We start from the raw sequence: 14596 nt of genomic DNA, 5'->3' as shown, positions 1-14596 counted from the left end.
TTACGTTCGTAAGTGACTTCCCATATCATAATTAAATAAGGAGTATTATTTGTGTAAAGGCACTTTAGCCATTACGTTCGTAAGTGACTTCCCATATCATAATTAAATAAGGAATGTCTTCATGAATAATACAACATTATTGATTATGCTATGCCAATCCTGGACATGTGCTTTTAAAGGGATATTAAGATAAAGTCTGAGCCTTTCGTCATAACGTGTTGAAACGGATTACCTGGACTCTGGCATAATGAGATCCTGCTTTATACTTAACTCGTAGGCAAAATCAAATTTGTCATACACATTGATATACATCTATCCAAATATGGTTCAGCATTTGTTAAAAGCCATATAATAACAAAAAAAAGTTAAAAGGAGCAAAAGGAGTTAATTTTTTTAATGACGTAGCATTACATAAAAAAGAAACATAAAACCAACAAACAAACATTACATTGTAAAATATATATATATTATATATTTTTAAATGCCATTATAATTTCATAGTACGTTTTTACTTATTTGATCAGATTGCTCCGTCGTTAAAAAACAGAATTATCAATCTACATGATATATTTGGTCAATAAATGGGTTATTCACTAAAATGTATAGATGACGAAGTGCTTGCATACACAATCCTTTTGTGTATCTGGGAAGGCAAGAGCAGCCAGGGGGCGCTAAAGAGTAAAGAAAACCCCTGCCTGTAAATATCACCTAAAACCCACCCACCCAAAATCCAATCCCAAAATGATCCTGTGTGAATGACGACTGAAGACTCAAGAGTGAATATGGCGCAAGGAAACATTCCCATTGGGTTGTCCTTCGTAACTTTGGCGAATGGTTGCAATACTTTCAATGAGTGATTTGAAAGATGGCCGTTGACCAGCGTCCACGTTCCAGCATTGCTTCATCAACATGTACACCTTCGAGAGAGGGACAGGGACAAAAAAGTATAAAGATTTAAATGTCCAGACTAATTGCTTGTAATATAATAAGTTGTATTGTTCTCATAACATAAAGCGTTACCTCGTGGGGACAATCTTTGGGACAAGGCAAAGTCTTCCGCCTCTCGAGTAATGAGATCAACGCCGTCACCACCATCTGACCGTGCGCATTCCCGAGCATCTCAGTCAGTTTCTACAGATAACACAAACAAAAGATAACATTATGAAGTTATCCTATTTCAAGAGTAACAACGCTGCAAATTTTTAATTTAATTAAAACCTCAGGGAAAGCAGAAAAAACAAAAATCAAGTCAACGAAGACTGGTCAACAAGTCCTTGTTGGTGAGCAGAATATAAATTTAAACCTTTATCTATGGGGTTTTTAAAAATATATCTATCATTAATATTCTGAAGTATCTGAAGTACCTTCGGTGGGTTCATGGCGGGATCGCAGCGGGTGAGGATCTCGTACAGCGTCACGCCGAATGACCAGACGTCCGAGGAGAAGGAGAACTTGCTCTCCCTGAGACACTCGACGGCGTACCTGTGTGAACACGTGCGGTTAAAAAGGCGGCGTACATTCAGGAGCTAGGAACCAGGAAAATGCTTAGCGTCAATGGTGCATCGACAAACCAAAAGACAGGGCTTTCTCCGTCATCCCGGACGCGGTAGTACTCCTTTTCCTCTGGGATATGCTTGGTAAGGCCGAAGTCTCCGATCTTCACCAAGTTGTCGTTTTCCACCAGAACATTGCGAGCCGCCAGATCCCGGTGGATGTAGCGTTTTGACTGCAGGTATTCCATCCCCTTTGATAGAAATACAATTGTGCTTGGCATTTTTTTTAAAGAATCACTGATTATTGATGCCCCCCCCCCCGCCCCATTCTCTAGCCAAATGGCTGGAGGACTTCTACTGAAATTTCTATTGAATTTAACATTTCGAGCCCCGTTTAAAGCCTGGGTTTATGCCAGTTAGACTAAAAGGACTTGTATGCTCTGGTAGTAAATAGTAAAGCAGCAGCTTGATCCATTTAAAAAGGACAATGAAGAAAATCCTTCATTGGTTTACGTCTGTTTGTCAACATTTTAATCCCGATATCCGACTCCGCCGTTACGAGGAAGGGGCCGTTAGTTTCTGCCCATGGGCTTCTGTCAGCGTAATCCCAAATTTCAGCCTCAGTTTCAAAATAATAACACTGTTCTCCTGACTATACAGCGGACGACATAGTCGCATGTCTTGAGCCCCCCCACACTACATCAGAGCTGACTTCAGCTCCCACCGCCCCTGAGTCGGCAGACTCATTATCAGGTGGTCTGTCTCCTAGTGGATATGAGCCTAAAACCCAGACTTTGCTTACCTGGCAGATCTGCCCTGCGAAAAGGAGACACTGTGGCACGCCTATCTTACACCCAATGATGTATTCTTTCAGACTCCCCAGTGGCAGAAACTCCATGATCAGCTGCACAACCTTCCCACCTGCTAATCAACCAGACAATTATATTAATAACACACTAAAAATAAAAACGGCTATATGGTTTATTTGATTAATTGTTCATCTTTCAAGCATTATATGCATGTCTTTTTTAATGAATCCATTGTAGCGGACCAGAAATGCCCAGACAATGCCATCATTGTAATAGTTTTGGTAGAGGTTATATGGGAGTAAATAGGCAGTATATTTTCAATTAAAAAACATATCCTTCTCTTGTTTCTATATTGTAGCACTTAAAACTGTTGGCTTATTTGATTAATGTAAAATACTCAGCGTGACTCTTGCACTTAAGTATCAGACCAAAGTATAAGCTAAATAGATGTAATGTAACGTACTCACCAAGCTCAGTACAACATCCTTTGTACTTCACGATGTTGGCGTGGTAGAGGGACTTCAGGATGTCGATCTCCTTCAACCAGCATTCATGCTGATTTCCGCCTCCATCGTGCTTCAATGCCTTCACCGCCACATGTTCTCCAGTGCCGTCATTGTTGGGGTCGTACATGCACAGTGTGACCTTTCCAAAGTGACCCTGTGGACAGGTCACGGGTCAGATGGGATGACTAGGCTTTTTCTGATACAAGAAGAACATAACAAAAATTACCTCTCCTAAATCCCGCATCTTCCTTAGGTAGCGCTTGTGGAAAACGCTTTGGTCCAAGATGGTGAAAGGGCCACTGGGGGCGAAATCTAGATCTGTGCGCATACACAAATACATTGTATTAGGATCTGTGCCAGATACCAATATATTTTATTGCTCGTTTATTATGCATGCACATGTTTTGGACCAGAAAATCGGAGAAAGCAAACTATTAACTCAGTGCAATTATAACCCAGAGCATCGTACTTGGGCTATTGGAGAGCTCCCTGAGCACCGTGCGGAAAGAGGGCCTTTCGACAGGCTCGTAGGTCAGACACATGCTGATGAAGCTGGCCAGTTCCGGGGACTGCGGCTCGACCAAGCGCCCCTTCTGCTGGTAGAATTGCTCTTTCTGTTCAGAGGGGACAAGGAGTTCGGAGACGCGTCAGGCATGAAGCCCAAAGCACGCAGAGCGGGAATTTCAATTTGTACTTGTTGGGGAAGGGAATCGGGCACAAGTTCCTCAACGAATTTTGGGTGCAGAGACGATATGTATTTTGATTCTGCAAATCTATGAATATTGCAATACTATATAAAAAAAAAAATTGTCTGGTTGCCACATTTATTGTGGTATAACATTGGGTTTCGGGTTGTCCAGGTCCAGTTAGTTTTTTTGAATGTGGCCGAACATAACATAACAGAACATCCATTATGTAACTGTATTGTTGCCGAATGTTGCCTAAAGCTCCTTTCGAGGACGGCACAACTATTTCGCTTCGCCCGACATAACCCTGACTTGTATTGTATTTTAGAAGAAAATAATCCGATTTTACAGAGCTTAGCACACCGAGCACAAATATAGCGGGGCTGAATTTGTCGCTTGGTTTGTAAAGGACTCAAGTCTATCCCGGACATGAAAATGAAAAAGCAAAGAACGTTGTTTGCATATCATGATAGGGCTGTTGGCTTTGGCCTTAGATGAGGCTCAGAAGGACCGGTCGATGTTGTGCTGGTTTATGGTGGTAAGCCTCACCTCCAGGTATGTGAAGCCACTCATGGGCACGTCTCCATTGTTGCAGATCTCCAGCAGCGTGACACCGAAGCTCCACTGGTCGGCCGTGTTCCCGATGGGCGCTCCACTCTGAACGCACTCCGGGGCGATCCACGGGATACGTTCCAGACGTTCTGGGGAGGAGTGTTATTAAAGTGCCACGCGGACTCAGATGAAATCTGTGCGATTTGACTTCCTTTTGGGAACCGACTTGAATTATTTCTTTGCGTGAAAAGCACTTGACACTTTTCTTTATCCACTCGGTTTCCCTTGCTTTCCTGTCTGCATGTTAATGGTACTGTCAAGACTTGAGTTTAGAACCAATGTTATGAATGCAAATTTTGCCTGCTTTATGTGAAGAGCGAGTAACAACAATTTAGCAAGCTCTGAACAAGATTTCATTGTCCAAGTCAAACAAACATTTTTAACAGTGTCATTGTTGCCGCTGTGTCTTAGGAAGTGAACAGGGGAGATGTGATCTGCATGCCGTTTCCTGTGCATGAAATGCAATTTACTTTGTCGCTTGCATTTGAGGCCTACCTTCCCGGGAGAGGACATTTAAGGCGATGCCTGGGTCGCTCAGTTTGACAAACGGAGTAGTTTGGTGCTCCAGACCACGCCGGGCCACAAGGATGTTCTTGGCACAGACGTTGCCATGAACCAGCTTCTTACTCTCCTGAAATAATTGAATCAACAGGTCAACTCAAGCCCAACTGTTTTTTTAAACGTAATTAATGAATTTCAGAGCATCATGAGAATGTATGTTGTAAAATCTTTGTATTTGTGTAAAATTCTGAATATCTGGAGATAGAGATACTAGCTTAAAGACATGGTACTTTCGGTGATATACAAGTGCATCCAATTTTCAATTGGATAAACTCACAAGATAACTGAGGGCACTGGCAAGCTGTATTGCAGCAATGAATTTCCACTGAGGCGACACAGAGGCTCTTTCCTTCCGCAGAAAAACATCCAAGGGCCCAAACTCCACAAACTCTTCGACCATTATGACTTTGAAAAGAAATCCAAAGTGAGGCCAATAAACAACCAAAACTTATCATTGAATTAAATTGGTTTGAATGTGCTGTTGTGTTCAGGGGTTCATTTTGAGGAAGTTTACAAGTCAATAAAAGCAAATCCAGCAATCAAAGAATTGTAATCGTGAACCAATAAAGAGGGAAGCCACAAAGGTTAGTGTATGGGGATGTTCATCTTACTTTCAGTTCCCACACACACGCCATGCACAAACACCAGGTGATTATGGGACACCTGGCTCATCAGACTGGCTGTGTCAAAGAATGCCTGGAGACAAGAAAGAAGTAGGAAAAGGTTAGGGAAAAAGCAATGTGTATACTGAACACACAATACCCCCCATACACACACCCACACCCTTCTTAAAAAGGTCACATTATATTTAGTCCATACAATCAGTTGTTAACTTTGGAATGGATAATCGTTAGTTGTGTTTTCAACAATTCCTTACAAAAGACATCTCCTTATGGCTTTGGTCGAGAATCTTCAGGACCACTCTGTTCCCCTTGGGGTCGTTCAGGTTGTTGTTGTACTCTTCATCCTCGTCATTTCCTTCACCAGTAACCAGAAAACGACCGGAGAAGATGTTTGTCCACGTCCCAGGACCCATGTGCTGCTCCTACTCAGGGACATGAAATACAATTAATGTGTGTGTGTGTGTGTGTGTGTGTGTGTGTGTGTGTGTGTGTGTGTGTGTGTGTGTGTGTGTGTGTGTGTGTGTGTGTGTGTGTGTGTGTGTGTGTGTGTGTGTGTGATCACCTGTACAATGTCTTTCACTTTAATTTGATGAAAGCGCATATGGGGTACATCCGAAGAAGAGGGATGGATGGATTTGTCTCTCACCACCAGCAGGTTGGATAGCTCTGCATCAGATAAAGACGGAGACATTTGCATGAGTCAAACAAACACAAACCAGGGTAGCAGCAAACTACAAACGCAAAAGATCCAAAGACAGCATTCAGTTTAGTTCATGTTCCATACCAATGGCAAGTCGGCCAAATATGCCATATTTATTTGATCAACTTCTGAATAGTTGTATTTGAAGCTGTAGAGAAGGGGCAAAACATGATCCAGTAATGTTACAAAGAAGAGCATAATTCTCGGTGTTCAACCTGCAGTCCTGGGTAAACAGCATTTCTTGAGAGTAAAGCTGTCGGCACCAGATCGTAGCACCAAGCTCCTGAGGCCTTCGATGAGCTCCTTCACACTGGAGAACTCCTGGTCCCAGCTCTCCAGGGAGTACTTTGAGCCCCGCTGCAGGATTCTGAACTGCTTGTGGACTGAAGTCGAACCATCCTAAAATGGGTTTCAGGCATTCATTAAAAAAGAAAAAAGAAAATCGAACCTTCTGTATGCATGGTATCCAGAAGAAGAGTGTTCTGTGCTTGGGTTTAACCTTACCGCCCTCGAGTTCATCACAGCCAGTAAGATGCGGTGGTAGTCGAGTGCACTCCAACGAAGAAGAAACACTCCATCCTCTATCGCCTCCTTCTTGAGTCTCAACATTGCAAACTCCTCCCTGAAAATTAGACGATGTACAGTTGACGATGTATCAGTGTGTCTCTTTAAACACGATTGAAGTCTAAAGACGCAAGAGAGACATCTACCAGGTATGTGGGGATGCTCTTCGTATCTAAATCAGTTTGGTATCGTCGCTGACATATCCGCAATTGATTTCGAAACGAATGGGAATCGAATCCCATGCCAGATTAAATCCTTGTCAATCTGAATAAAATCGACTTGGGTGCCCAATACCCAGCCCTAATAACGAAAGAGTAATAGACTCACTGCATTGGTCCATGCAGCCCATTTGCTGCACTCATAACCACCCTTGGTGGAGCCACCTCATGACAGAGGTAGTGGTGCGCATCTGCAGTCAGGCGGAAGTACCCGTCGAGGAGGGAGATGAAGGAACGAGCCTCCAGGGTGGAATTCATGTGAACTTCCTAGATTTGCGCAGACACACAGACAAACAGGCAAAGATCACAATCCCTTTCCTCCTGTTAAGTGTGCACTAATCTGCAGACGACAAACAATCCTGCACAATTCAATATCCCAAAGTGTGCATAGAAGTGGTTTATCGTTTAACCCTAATGGCTCAGAAATCAAGCAACACAAACAGTTTGTGTAATAAATGCATAACAGGTTTTAACATGAAGCCAGAGATGCAAGTCATCTCACCATGGAGTGGTTATCCTGAGTGCTAATGCACACCGCCTCGCCACTGATGGTGATGTGGGATATCTCTGGGAAGTCGCAGAAGTGTTGCCATTCCTTGGCTCTGTTGTCGTTCGGCTGGCTATTCTGCTGTTTTGCTTTCTTCTTTATGTAATCCTTCCTGAAGTAACTGTTCTCTCGAGCCTGGTGGGTGGGTGAGGAGAGTGAGAGAAGGTGGAGAGACTATCCCTTCCTACCTAGAGAAAAACCAAACAACATGCGATGACAAATTGCGCAACGATTTGCCATCGTCACCTGGGGACACTTACCTTTTGCCCAAGCGATTTCCTCCACAGTATTCCCTTGGTGCCGGAAACCAACACTTCGTGCGCAAGCAGGGCGTCAATGTTGCTTGTCGAGTTCCCATAGGCGTAAAAAGAGTGGCTATTAGATCCGCCGCCATAGCCGTCCCTCTTTGTTGTCATGTGGGACACAGAGAAGGTCTCGGTAGCGAAGTTCGGGGCAAGGTGCTCGAGTGTGTAGATGTACTTGTACATGACGTCCTGGAATCCCAACCTCCCAGTGTCCGCAGTCTGCCGCTGGAAGTTCCTCACAAAGTTTGCAAACACCCGATTGATCCTCAGCCTGGTCAAGAAGTTGTTCCGACCGATGTGTTGAGAGAAGGATTTTGGGATGCAGTCCAGAAAGCTGAAGGAAGGGAAGAATATCAGTGTGTGCTTTGATAAGATGCAACATACCGACAGCCCTCATCTGTCCAAACCCCCCCCGTTACCTGATTTTGTCGGAGACTTCTGTTATGCTACACTCTCTACGGGCCGCTTCATGGGAGAGATGAAGCACCGCCATGCCCAGGCTCTCATTTTGCAGTTGATTGAGCTGTTCATCTGTCTCCGCTTCCTCCATCGGCACCACATCATTCACAAAATCATATTTGGCCTAAAGAGATAATCGTTAATCAAAAAGATAAATTTACATGATAATAAACAATATGCGGAAGCGCGCAAACACACATAAACGGTACACAAACAAACCTGTGAAAATAGGTACTCCAAAGCCGTCTGCTCAAGCAGAGGAGAAGGCCCCTGCTCGGATCCCGAGCGCGGTGCATACCGTGAGACCGTCGTCTCCTTATCATTTAGCCCGTGCCAATTCCGAAAGTAAAACCTGAATTTACGGGATAGGAATAAATAATTGTCTTTCATTCCATGTAATACTTAGTAGTAGATGGGATAGGAAGCATTAAAAGAAATCGACTTACCTCATACGATAGTGAAGTACAAGGGATGTCTTATCTGGAGTAAAAACGTGATTGGGACTGTACCAGCAACAGGCAAGAGGATCGTACAGAGCAAACAACACGGAACACAGAGGGGTGATGCCTATATTGGAAACATTTAGGTCACATACAAGGTCTTTCAACAAGATAAATCCACTTAAACTATTATGATGGGCCACTAGCGCAACAGCAAAAGACGTACCAACAGCTTCTGCAACAGACATGCATAGCTCCTCTGCCGTGACATCTCCCGCTGAGTGAGAATGGTAGCGATCCCCTTCCTTGGTCCATAAGAGATAAATGTGGATACCCAGACTCTTTGGTGGCTCACACCGTCTGGAAGTCGAGTTCATCCGTCTGAAATTGTATCTATTTCCAAACATGGTTGGGACAGCCCGAATCGCTGTGGCCTTTAGGAAGCAATAACACACAGTATGTCGTGAGATGATAGTGCTCGGGATAAAATAAGCAAGTACCCAAGTACATAAAACGAATAGTCTTAGAAAAGAGAAGTGTGGACACCTGTTAAAGCCATTGAGCGAAACAAACAGTCTGTTAATAGCGAATCTCTTCACATAGCCTAGGCCTTCCGGGTTATAGCGCGTTTTGTTTACCTATCGGTGAACAGCATATCGTAAAACAACCATACGATACATACGGAAAACCACCACGTTATCGCCTAAAATAACAAATCAATAAAAGAAACCCACCTATATGGCAATCGACCAGCACATGGAAAAGAAATACAGCGCTCAAATCCACAGAAACAGAAGTATCTGTTAGTGGGTTTGACTAACCTCAATTCGGTGTAAAAATGACTCAATAGTTCAACAGGAACGAGTGACGTCTCCTGATAATGAATCCCAGGCTCGGATCTGCCTTTCCGAAGAAATACATGCCAGACTCGCAAGTAACCAGAGACCGTCCCAGAGCCACTCCCCTTTCGACTCCAAGATTCGCAGCGACTTCCTGTTGACGTAGAAGCGCTGCCTAGCGTCCCTGACCGCCAGCGTGGGTACCAGATTGACTCGGCTGCCAGATCGACTCCTGCGCTTACAGGTGACGTATCGACACAAGCCAACGGACAAAACCCGGAAGGGTTGTTTATAAAAGGGGCTCAATCATGGACATCAAACGAACGCTCAATCCGTTTTGGTTTTGATTTCATTGAACGCAGCCAGTTCTTTCTCACAAACAAAGCCATTTGTTTGTGCGCGTCTAAACGTGTTCAGACGTGTTTAGTCTAAAAAGCACTGAACACGTCTAAAAGCACTGATGAATGCACGTCTAAAAGCACTGATGAATGCATATGTAACCCAGTTCCTGTTAGGGACTCTTATTCTGAAGGAGGAGAACGGAAGTGTCTGCGTGTGGGTCGCTGTTTTGACTGTGTTGGGAGCTCTGGAAATAAAGTGGATGGAGTTAACCGATTCTTCTTTTATATATAACCCAAGTATAGGCAACAATAATTTGACACCCCACACTTGTGCCCACACGGGCAAATGTTCATCTGGGGACGCACTAATGACTTTAGAAACGATCAGTTGATTATTTTAACTTCACGATATTCTGCATAGAAGGACATGTAGTTTACCTGACAGACAGATTTTTCACGTGGGTATGATTCAAACAGATGCAAAAAGTTGTACTAAAGGCAATATAAAGTGGTAGAGCGTCATTTGGAAACAGGCAAAAAAGGCGGCATGAGGTGCACAGGAAAGGATGCAAGGAGAAACATACAGAATACATATTTAATGGTGTCAAAACAAAAAAGGTTTAAGAAGCAGAGTTGGCGACATTCTGATTCCAAGCAGGTAATACACAACAATGTGTTTTGGGATGCTAAGACTAATCCTTAAAATCAGAGCTTAATATCTTTTGAGAAGTTACACAGCTGTACGAATACTCTGGCAACAAACTAGTCATACATATAGTTGGAAGTAGCGGTGCAGTAGGTCAATACAATTGCATAAACAGCAGTCAATTCGTAAAAGCGTTGTTGGTCTGTCATTCCTTCTTCTCGTCCACCTTCTCTTTTTCCACCTCCGACTTCAGCTCCTCGTACGTTCCGTCCTCCTCTTTGCCCTCCTCTTTGTCCTCAGCGTCGTCTGTCCTGGAGTTGGGCACCCAGAGGCCTGACTCTATACACGCCTTCATATGGACCTTCGCCTCCTAAAAGGGTAAAGTTCAATTCTATTTTCACTAACAAATCGTTTTTAAGATAACGTGTTTTCGATGTGCGAGAATCAACATCACAAATGGGTGTATTTTTGCAGCATTTAATGATGGATTTGTCCATCAGGCTTCCACCAGCATCTGCCCAGTATGGACTGTTTTTGCATTCACGTCATGATTACATCACTGCATTAGGTGGAGACAAAACAAAAGGTACACCTGGAGGAAATTGTAACATTAGAAGGCTACACCAACTATGTCTTCTGTGTTGTTGAGTGCCAGCATGATAAAGTTTGGATAGGTGACTAATGTTTTTCATTATAATAATCAGAGATGTTAATCAACTAATCAGATATTGGGGAACTAGGAGGAACAGGTGATTGATCTAGTAACACTCTTAGCGAATTAGCTTAGAGAGCTAAGATCTATTTGCGAACTGCAAGATTACAGTCAAAATCTGCAGTTCCATACTTCTACATTTTCGTCATTGATTTTCTTCACCTTAACAAATGTGAAAACTGTGCGCAGACAGGGCCAAGCTCTCAGTCTCCCCAGACCAGTTAGGTTTTGATTTCATGGATGTATTATATTGATTACTGCATAATATTAGCCTAGATTATACCTTATTAGGCTAAAAGCCTATTTTTCTGTCTTAATTATGACCATCAAAAAATCTTGCTTAAGGTCATATTCTCTCAACTAATCCACTGAGTGAGTTACAATACCAATCACCTGTTCCTCCTAGTTCCCCCATTTCTGAATAGGTGGACTTGACTGTAGTCACAACTCCATACCTAAAACAGCCTTTAATTTTCTGGCCCTCAACAACACAGCAAGATGATATAGTATGGATATATTAGTTGGTGTAGCCTACTATTGGTTGCTTTTTAATTTTTAATCATGACGTTGACTGAAATAGGTTCTATTTACCAGCTCATCCATTTTACCACACACTATTTCATCATTCAGCAGAGACCTCACTTCCATTAAGGAACTGACGGAATAAGGCATCCTGCTAAAGAACGCATACAGGTAGACAGCAGACGATCACACTCTGAACCTCTCAGCTGGAGGGCAAACACCCAAGCCACTACACTATAAATCCCATAGCTTCTTAACCTACCGTAGGGTCCATTTTGCTGATAACCTCTTGCAACATCTCAATGTTCTTGTCATCAAAGCACTTCTGCATTTCCTGTAAAAAAAAAAAGAAAGAAAAATGAACAGACCAAATTTCGTCAGAATAATAAAAAATACAGAACTAAACAAAGGATACAATGGTGTAATGATGTGAAAACCTACTTCCGGCAGTGACTCGTACACCTCTACTGGATCCAGGCCCCCGGGGCCGATGCGCTTCTGCCGCTCTTCCTCCTCGTATTCCTTCATGGCCTTCTCTATGCGGATCTTGGCCCGGCCACGCACCCGGCCCTTGAAGGACTCCAGCTCGTCGTTGAAGGCATCCTGGTACTGCTGGTCGGCGGTCTGGATATAAACAGTCAACACCTCAAGATATAAACAATCTATTGTTTATATCTTGAGGTGTGTTGGTGGTTTGCTGCAACAACTTTCGTGTGAAACATGGAAATTAATACATTTTACTTCAAATGTTCCCTTGAAATGCTACCCTAAGTCTATTAAGGCAACCATTGCACCCCTAACCACCTCCAGAATGAGGGATCCCCACTTTGAAAAAAAAAAATGGGTTGTCCTTGCTGTTTTGGGAGCTAGGGTTGGGGGGCTTTACAGGCCATACAATATGTCCTTTAAAGCCCTTTAAGTCTGTGATGAAGGACCATGCAAAGGATTTGATGTGACGGTACCAAGCCACATGCTGTATTATTAACCAAAGCAACGTTACCTTGATCTTAGCGAAGAACTGGCGAAAACAACCGCGTGGGTCCACCTTGAGGCTTTTGGCCAGCTCCAGAATGAATTGCATTACAATGGTCTGATGAGCCACCTGCTCCATCAGCGCATGTTTCTTTGAAGAAAATACAAGTGGTCAGCCGTTACACACATTTGTGAAGGAAAAAAAAAAAAAAAAAAAAACAGTCATGAGACTAGAACCCCAGCTCTATTGAATGCAGTTAATGGCAATTTGCAGATTTACCTCCTCCACCTCAAGGTCAATGCACATGATAACCAGGTAGTTGGCGGTCTCCTCACATACTAGATGAGAACGGTCCGAGAGGTATTTCTGGCTGTCGTCCCACCGGTGCATCATTCCTGCAGGAAGAAAATGCAATGAGGACTCTTGCTATGCAACATTATGAACCCTGTGCTATTAATTGCTGGACCGAAGGAATTAACACAAAAATTGCTTACCAAAATGTTTGATCTCCTTCTCGTACTTCTCGACAAAGGTTTTATGTTTGTGTTCTTTCTCTTCCTCTGTCTCCTCACTTGGATCGGGTTTGGCGTTGACAACACTCTATGGAATAGATAACAGATAATTTACATCAGCAAATATGATCCTGATGCCTGCATGTCTTGGACATCTACCCTCCTACCACACTGACAAACAATGCAAACCATTCGCCTACTAGCGGCATGGTCATTGAGATTCTTTGAGAGGTAGCGGCATTTTGCGGATCACAATGATAAATATTTGAGACAAAATTTGGCCATAAAAAGTACCAATGTAATGTGTTCACAAATCAACGCAGAGGTCCCACCTTGCTGAAACCCTCTTTACTGAGTGTATCCACATTCCATGGCATCTTCTTCTCCTCCCGTTGATGATCGTCAAATTTCTTCTCCAGTTCCCGTTCTTCTTTTTTAAGCTTCTTTTCCTCTGCCTGTGCCTTGGTCAGCTCCGCCTTTGCATCATCGGTTGCCGAGCTAGCGAGCTCCCTTGTTTTCTTCTGCGCGTCTGACAGTTTACGTCTGCTTTCATTAAGCGCCTTCTCCATGTCTTCTCCTTTTTTCTGATATTCATCCATGCGATCAACGCGTGCCTAATAGAAGAAAAAGAATTGTCATTTGCACATGAAGATATCATCCCTGCGACAGAACTTCGTTGCTGCTGCTAGCAAATACCTGCAACTGCTTACCGACCAAGTGTGCTAACGTTAGGTAATATACCATGAATCGGGCACCTATGTTTGAATATCAAGGAAAACGAAGCATCGTTATAGTGTACCTGGTGTCGCCATCTGAATAGACTGGGTGTGTCGATGTTGGGATGTGTATCGTCTTCATCATCAGAGACCTCGATGTGGTCCCACACGCTGTAGTCTATTCTAGACATTATGCTAGCGAGTGCTAACGTTGATAGCAGTAGGTAAAAGTTATTTCAGAACTGTGGCCGTTAAAAACTGGACCACATTAATATTGCCAGACTGGTTGAATAACGCCTGGCCCCAAAGATTATTTCGGCCGATTCTAATGTTTGCTTGGCTTATTTTTTTGTGGACTGCTCTCAGCTAAAGGTTTCCTCCGGCTAACGCCACAGCTCCTGTAAAATTCTAGAAAGAATCGCTGCAGATTTCCGCTTTGACGTCAGCACGTCACATCCCTGACGCACGGCGAGGGAAGGGCGAGTCCTGGTTGGATTTGATCCACCCATGGGATCCACCCCACCTATACGGCTTGTAATAGCGTAATTACTTGTGCAGAAGTATACTACCAAGTATATGCGTCCATATATGTATACATATCAATAAATGGAGTTCCAAATAGTAGGCTGGTCATCACATGACATTTATCATGTTAATCATGCCTTTTATCGACCCAATTTACTGACCCATAGTAATAAGTAATAAAAAACTAATAAATCGACCCAACGTAATAAAACAAAGCAAATTATGAGAGAACTGCACACCTCCTTGAAGATAGTCAATGAGTTCAACGATTTTGTAAAAACTGTCGT

The 14596-nt window shown here is 43.3% G+C and overlaps 2 protein-coding genes and 1 long non-coding RNA gene across 6 annotated transcripts; 1 reads left to right on the top strand and 2 right to left on the bottom strand.

The window, feature by feature from the left end:
* Positions 1–379: 379 nt before the first annotated feature.
* tyk2 (tyrosine kinase 2) lies at positions 380–9585 on the bottom strand. 3 transcript variants are annotated; one of them, XM_060037532.1, is made up of 25 exons: positions 9258–9585; positions 8750–8957; positions 8530–8650; positions 8303–8435; positions 8044–8207; positions 7580–7958; positions 7275–7454; positions 6882–7039; positions 6495–6612; positions 6206–6389; positions 5853–5956; positions 5545–5712; positions 5279–5363; positions 4945–5072; positions 4602–4737; positions 4044–4195; positions 3278–3422; positions 3035–3126; positions 2770–2962; positions 2296–2414; positions 1572–1744; positions 1365–1482; positions 1021–1131; positions 737–917; positions 380–704 (listed from the first exon to the last, which is right to left on the bottom strand). In XM_060037532.1, exons 2-24 carry the CDS (start codon positions 8928–8930, stop codon positions 771–773), a joined length of 3489 nt encoding a protein of 1162 aa, XP_059893515.1. In that variant the 5' UTR covers positions 8931–8957; positions 9258–9585; the 3' UTR covers positions 380–704; positions 737–770. The 3 variants fall into 3 exon arrangements, with proteins under 3 accessions (XP_059893515.1, XP_059893497.1, XP_059893506.1); XM_060037514.1 differs by having other exon boundaries at positions 2296–2417; positions 9258–9584; XM_060037523.1 differs by having other exon boundaries at positions 2296–2417; positions 9345–9584.
* Positions 9586–10284: 699 nt separating this feature from the next.
* On the bottom strand, positions 10285–14271 carry cdc37 (cell division cycle 37 homolog (S. cerevisiae)). Its single transcript, XM_060037554.1, has 8 exons — positions 13868–14271; positions 13401–13682; positions 13051–13156; positions 12836–12951; positions 12584–12706; positions 12025–12207; positions 11846–11917; positions 10285–10719 (listed from the first exon to the last, which is right to left on the bottom strand). The coding sequence occupies exons 1-8, from the start codon at positions 13973–13975 to the stop codon at positions 10555–10557; spliced, it is 1155 nt and encodes a 384-aa protein (XP_059893537.1). The 5' UTR covers positions 13976–14271; the 3' UTR covers positions 10285–10554.
* Positions 10589–12796, top strand: LOC132446979 (uncharacterized). 2 transcript variants are annotated; one of them, XR_009522981.1, is made up of 4 exons: positions 10589–10727; positions 10850–10935; positions 11692–11754; positions 12034–12796. It is a non-coding gene; the product is annotated as an uncharacterized LOC132446979 (long non-coding RNA). The 2 variants fall into 2 exon arrangements; XR_009522978.1 differs by lacking the exon at positions 11692–11754.
* Positions 14272–14596: the final 325 nt, after the last annotated feature.

Source organism: Gadus macrocephalus, chromosome 2, assembly GCF_031168955.1.
Source record: "Gadus macrocephalus chromosome 2, ASM3116895v1".
NCBI lineage: Eukaryota > Metazoa > Chordata > Actinopteri > Gadiformes > Gadidae > Gadus > Gadus macrocephalus.
The sequence above is the reverse complement of the archived record's forward strand: the minus strand, read 5'-3'. Positions and strand labels throughout refer to the sequence as shown.

Coding starts and splice junctions, on each gene's coding strand:
- cdc37 (XM_060037554.1), bottom strand. CDS start 13,975: ATGTCTAGAATAGACTACAGCGTGTGGGACCACATCGAGGTCTCTGAT. Junction 13,157..13,400: donor GTAAAGAGGGTTTCAGCAAG/GTGGGACCTCTG, acceptor TCTATTCCATAG/AGTGTTGTCAACGCCAAACC. Junction 12,952..13,050: donor GAAGGAGATCAAACATTTTG/GTAAGCAATTTT, acceptor TTCTTCCTGCAG/GAATGATGCACCGGTGGGAC.
- tyk2 (XM_060037514.1), bottom strand. CDS start 8,930: ATGTTTGGAAATAGATACAATTTCAGACGGATGAACTCGACTTCCAGA. Junction 5,957..6,205: donor CTGTTTACCCAGGACTGCAG/GTTGAACACCGA, acceptor TATCTGATGCAG/AGCTATCCAACCTGCTGGTG. Junction 2,963..3,034: donor AGATGCGGGATTTAGGAGAG/GTAATTTTTGTT, acceptor ACCTGTCCACAG/GGTCACTTTGGAAAGGTCAC.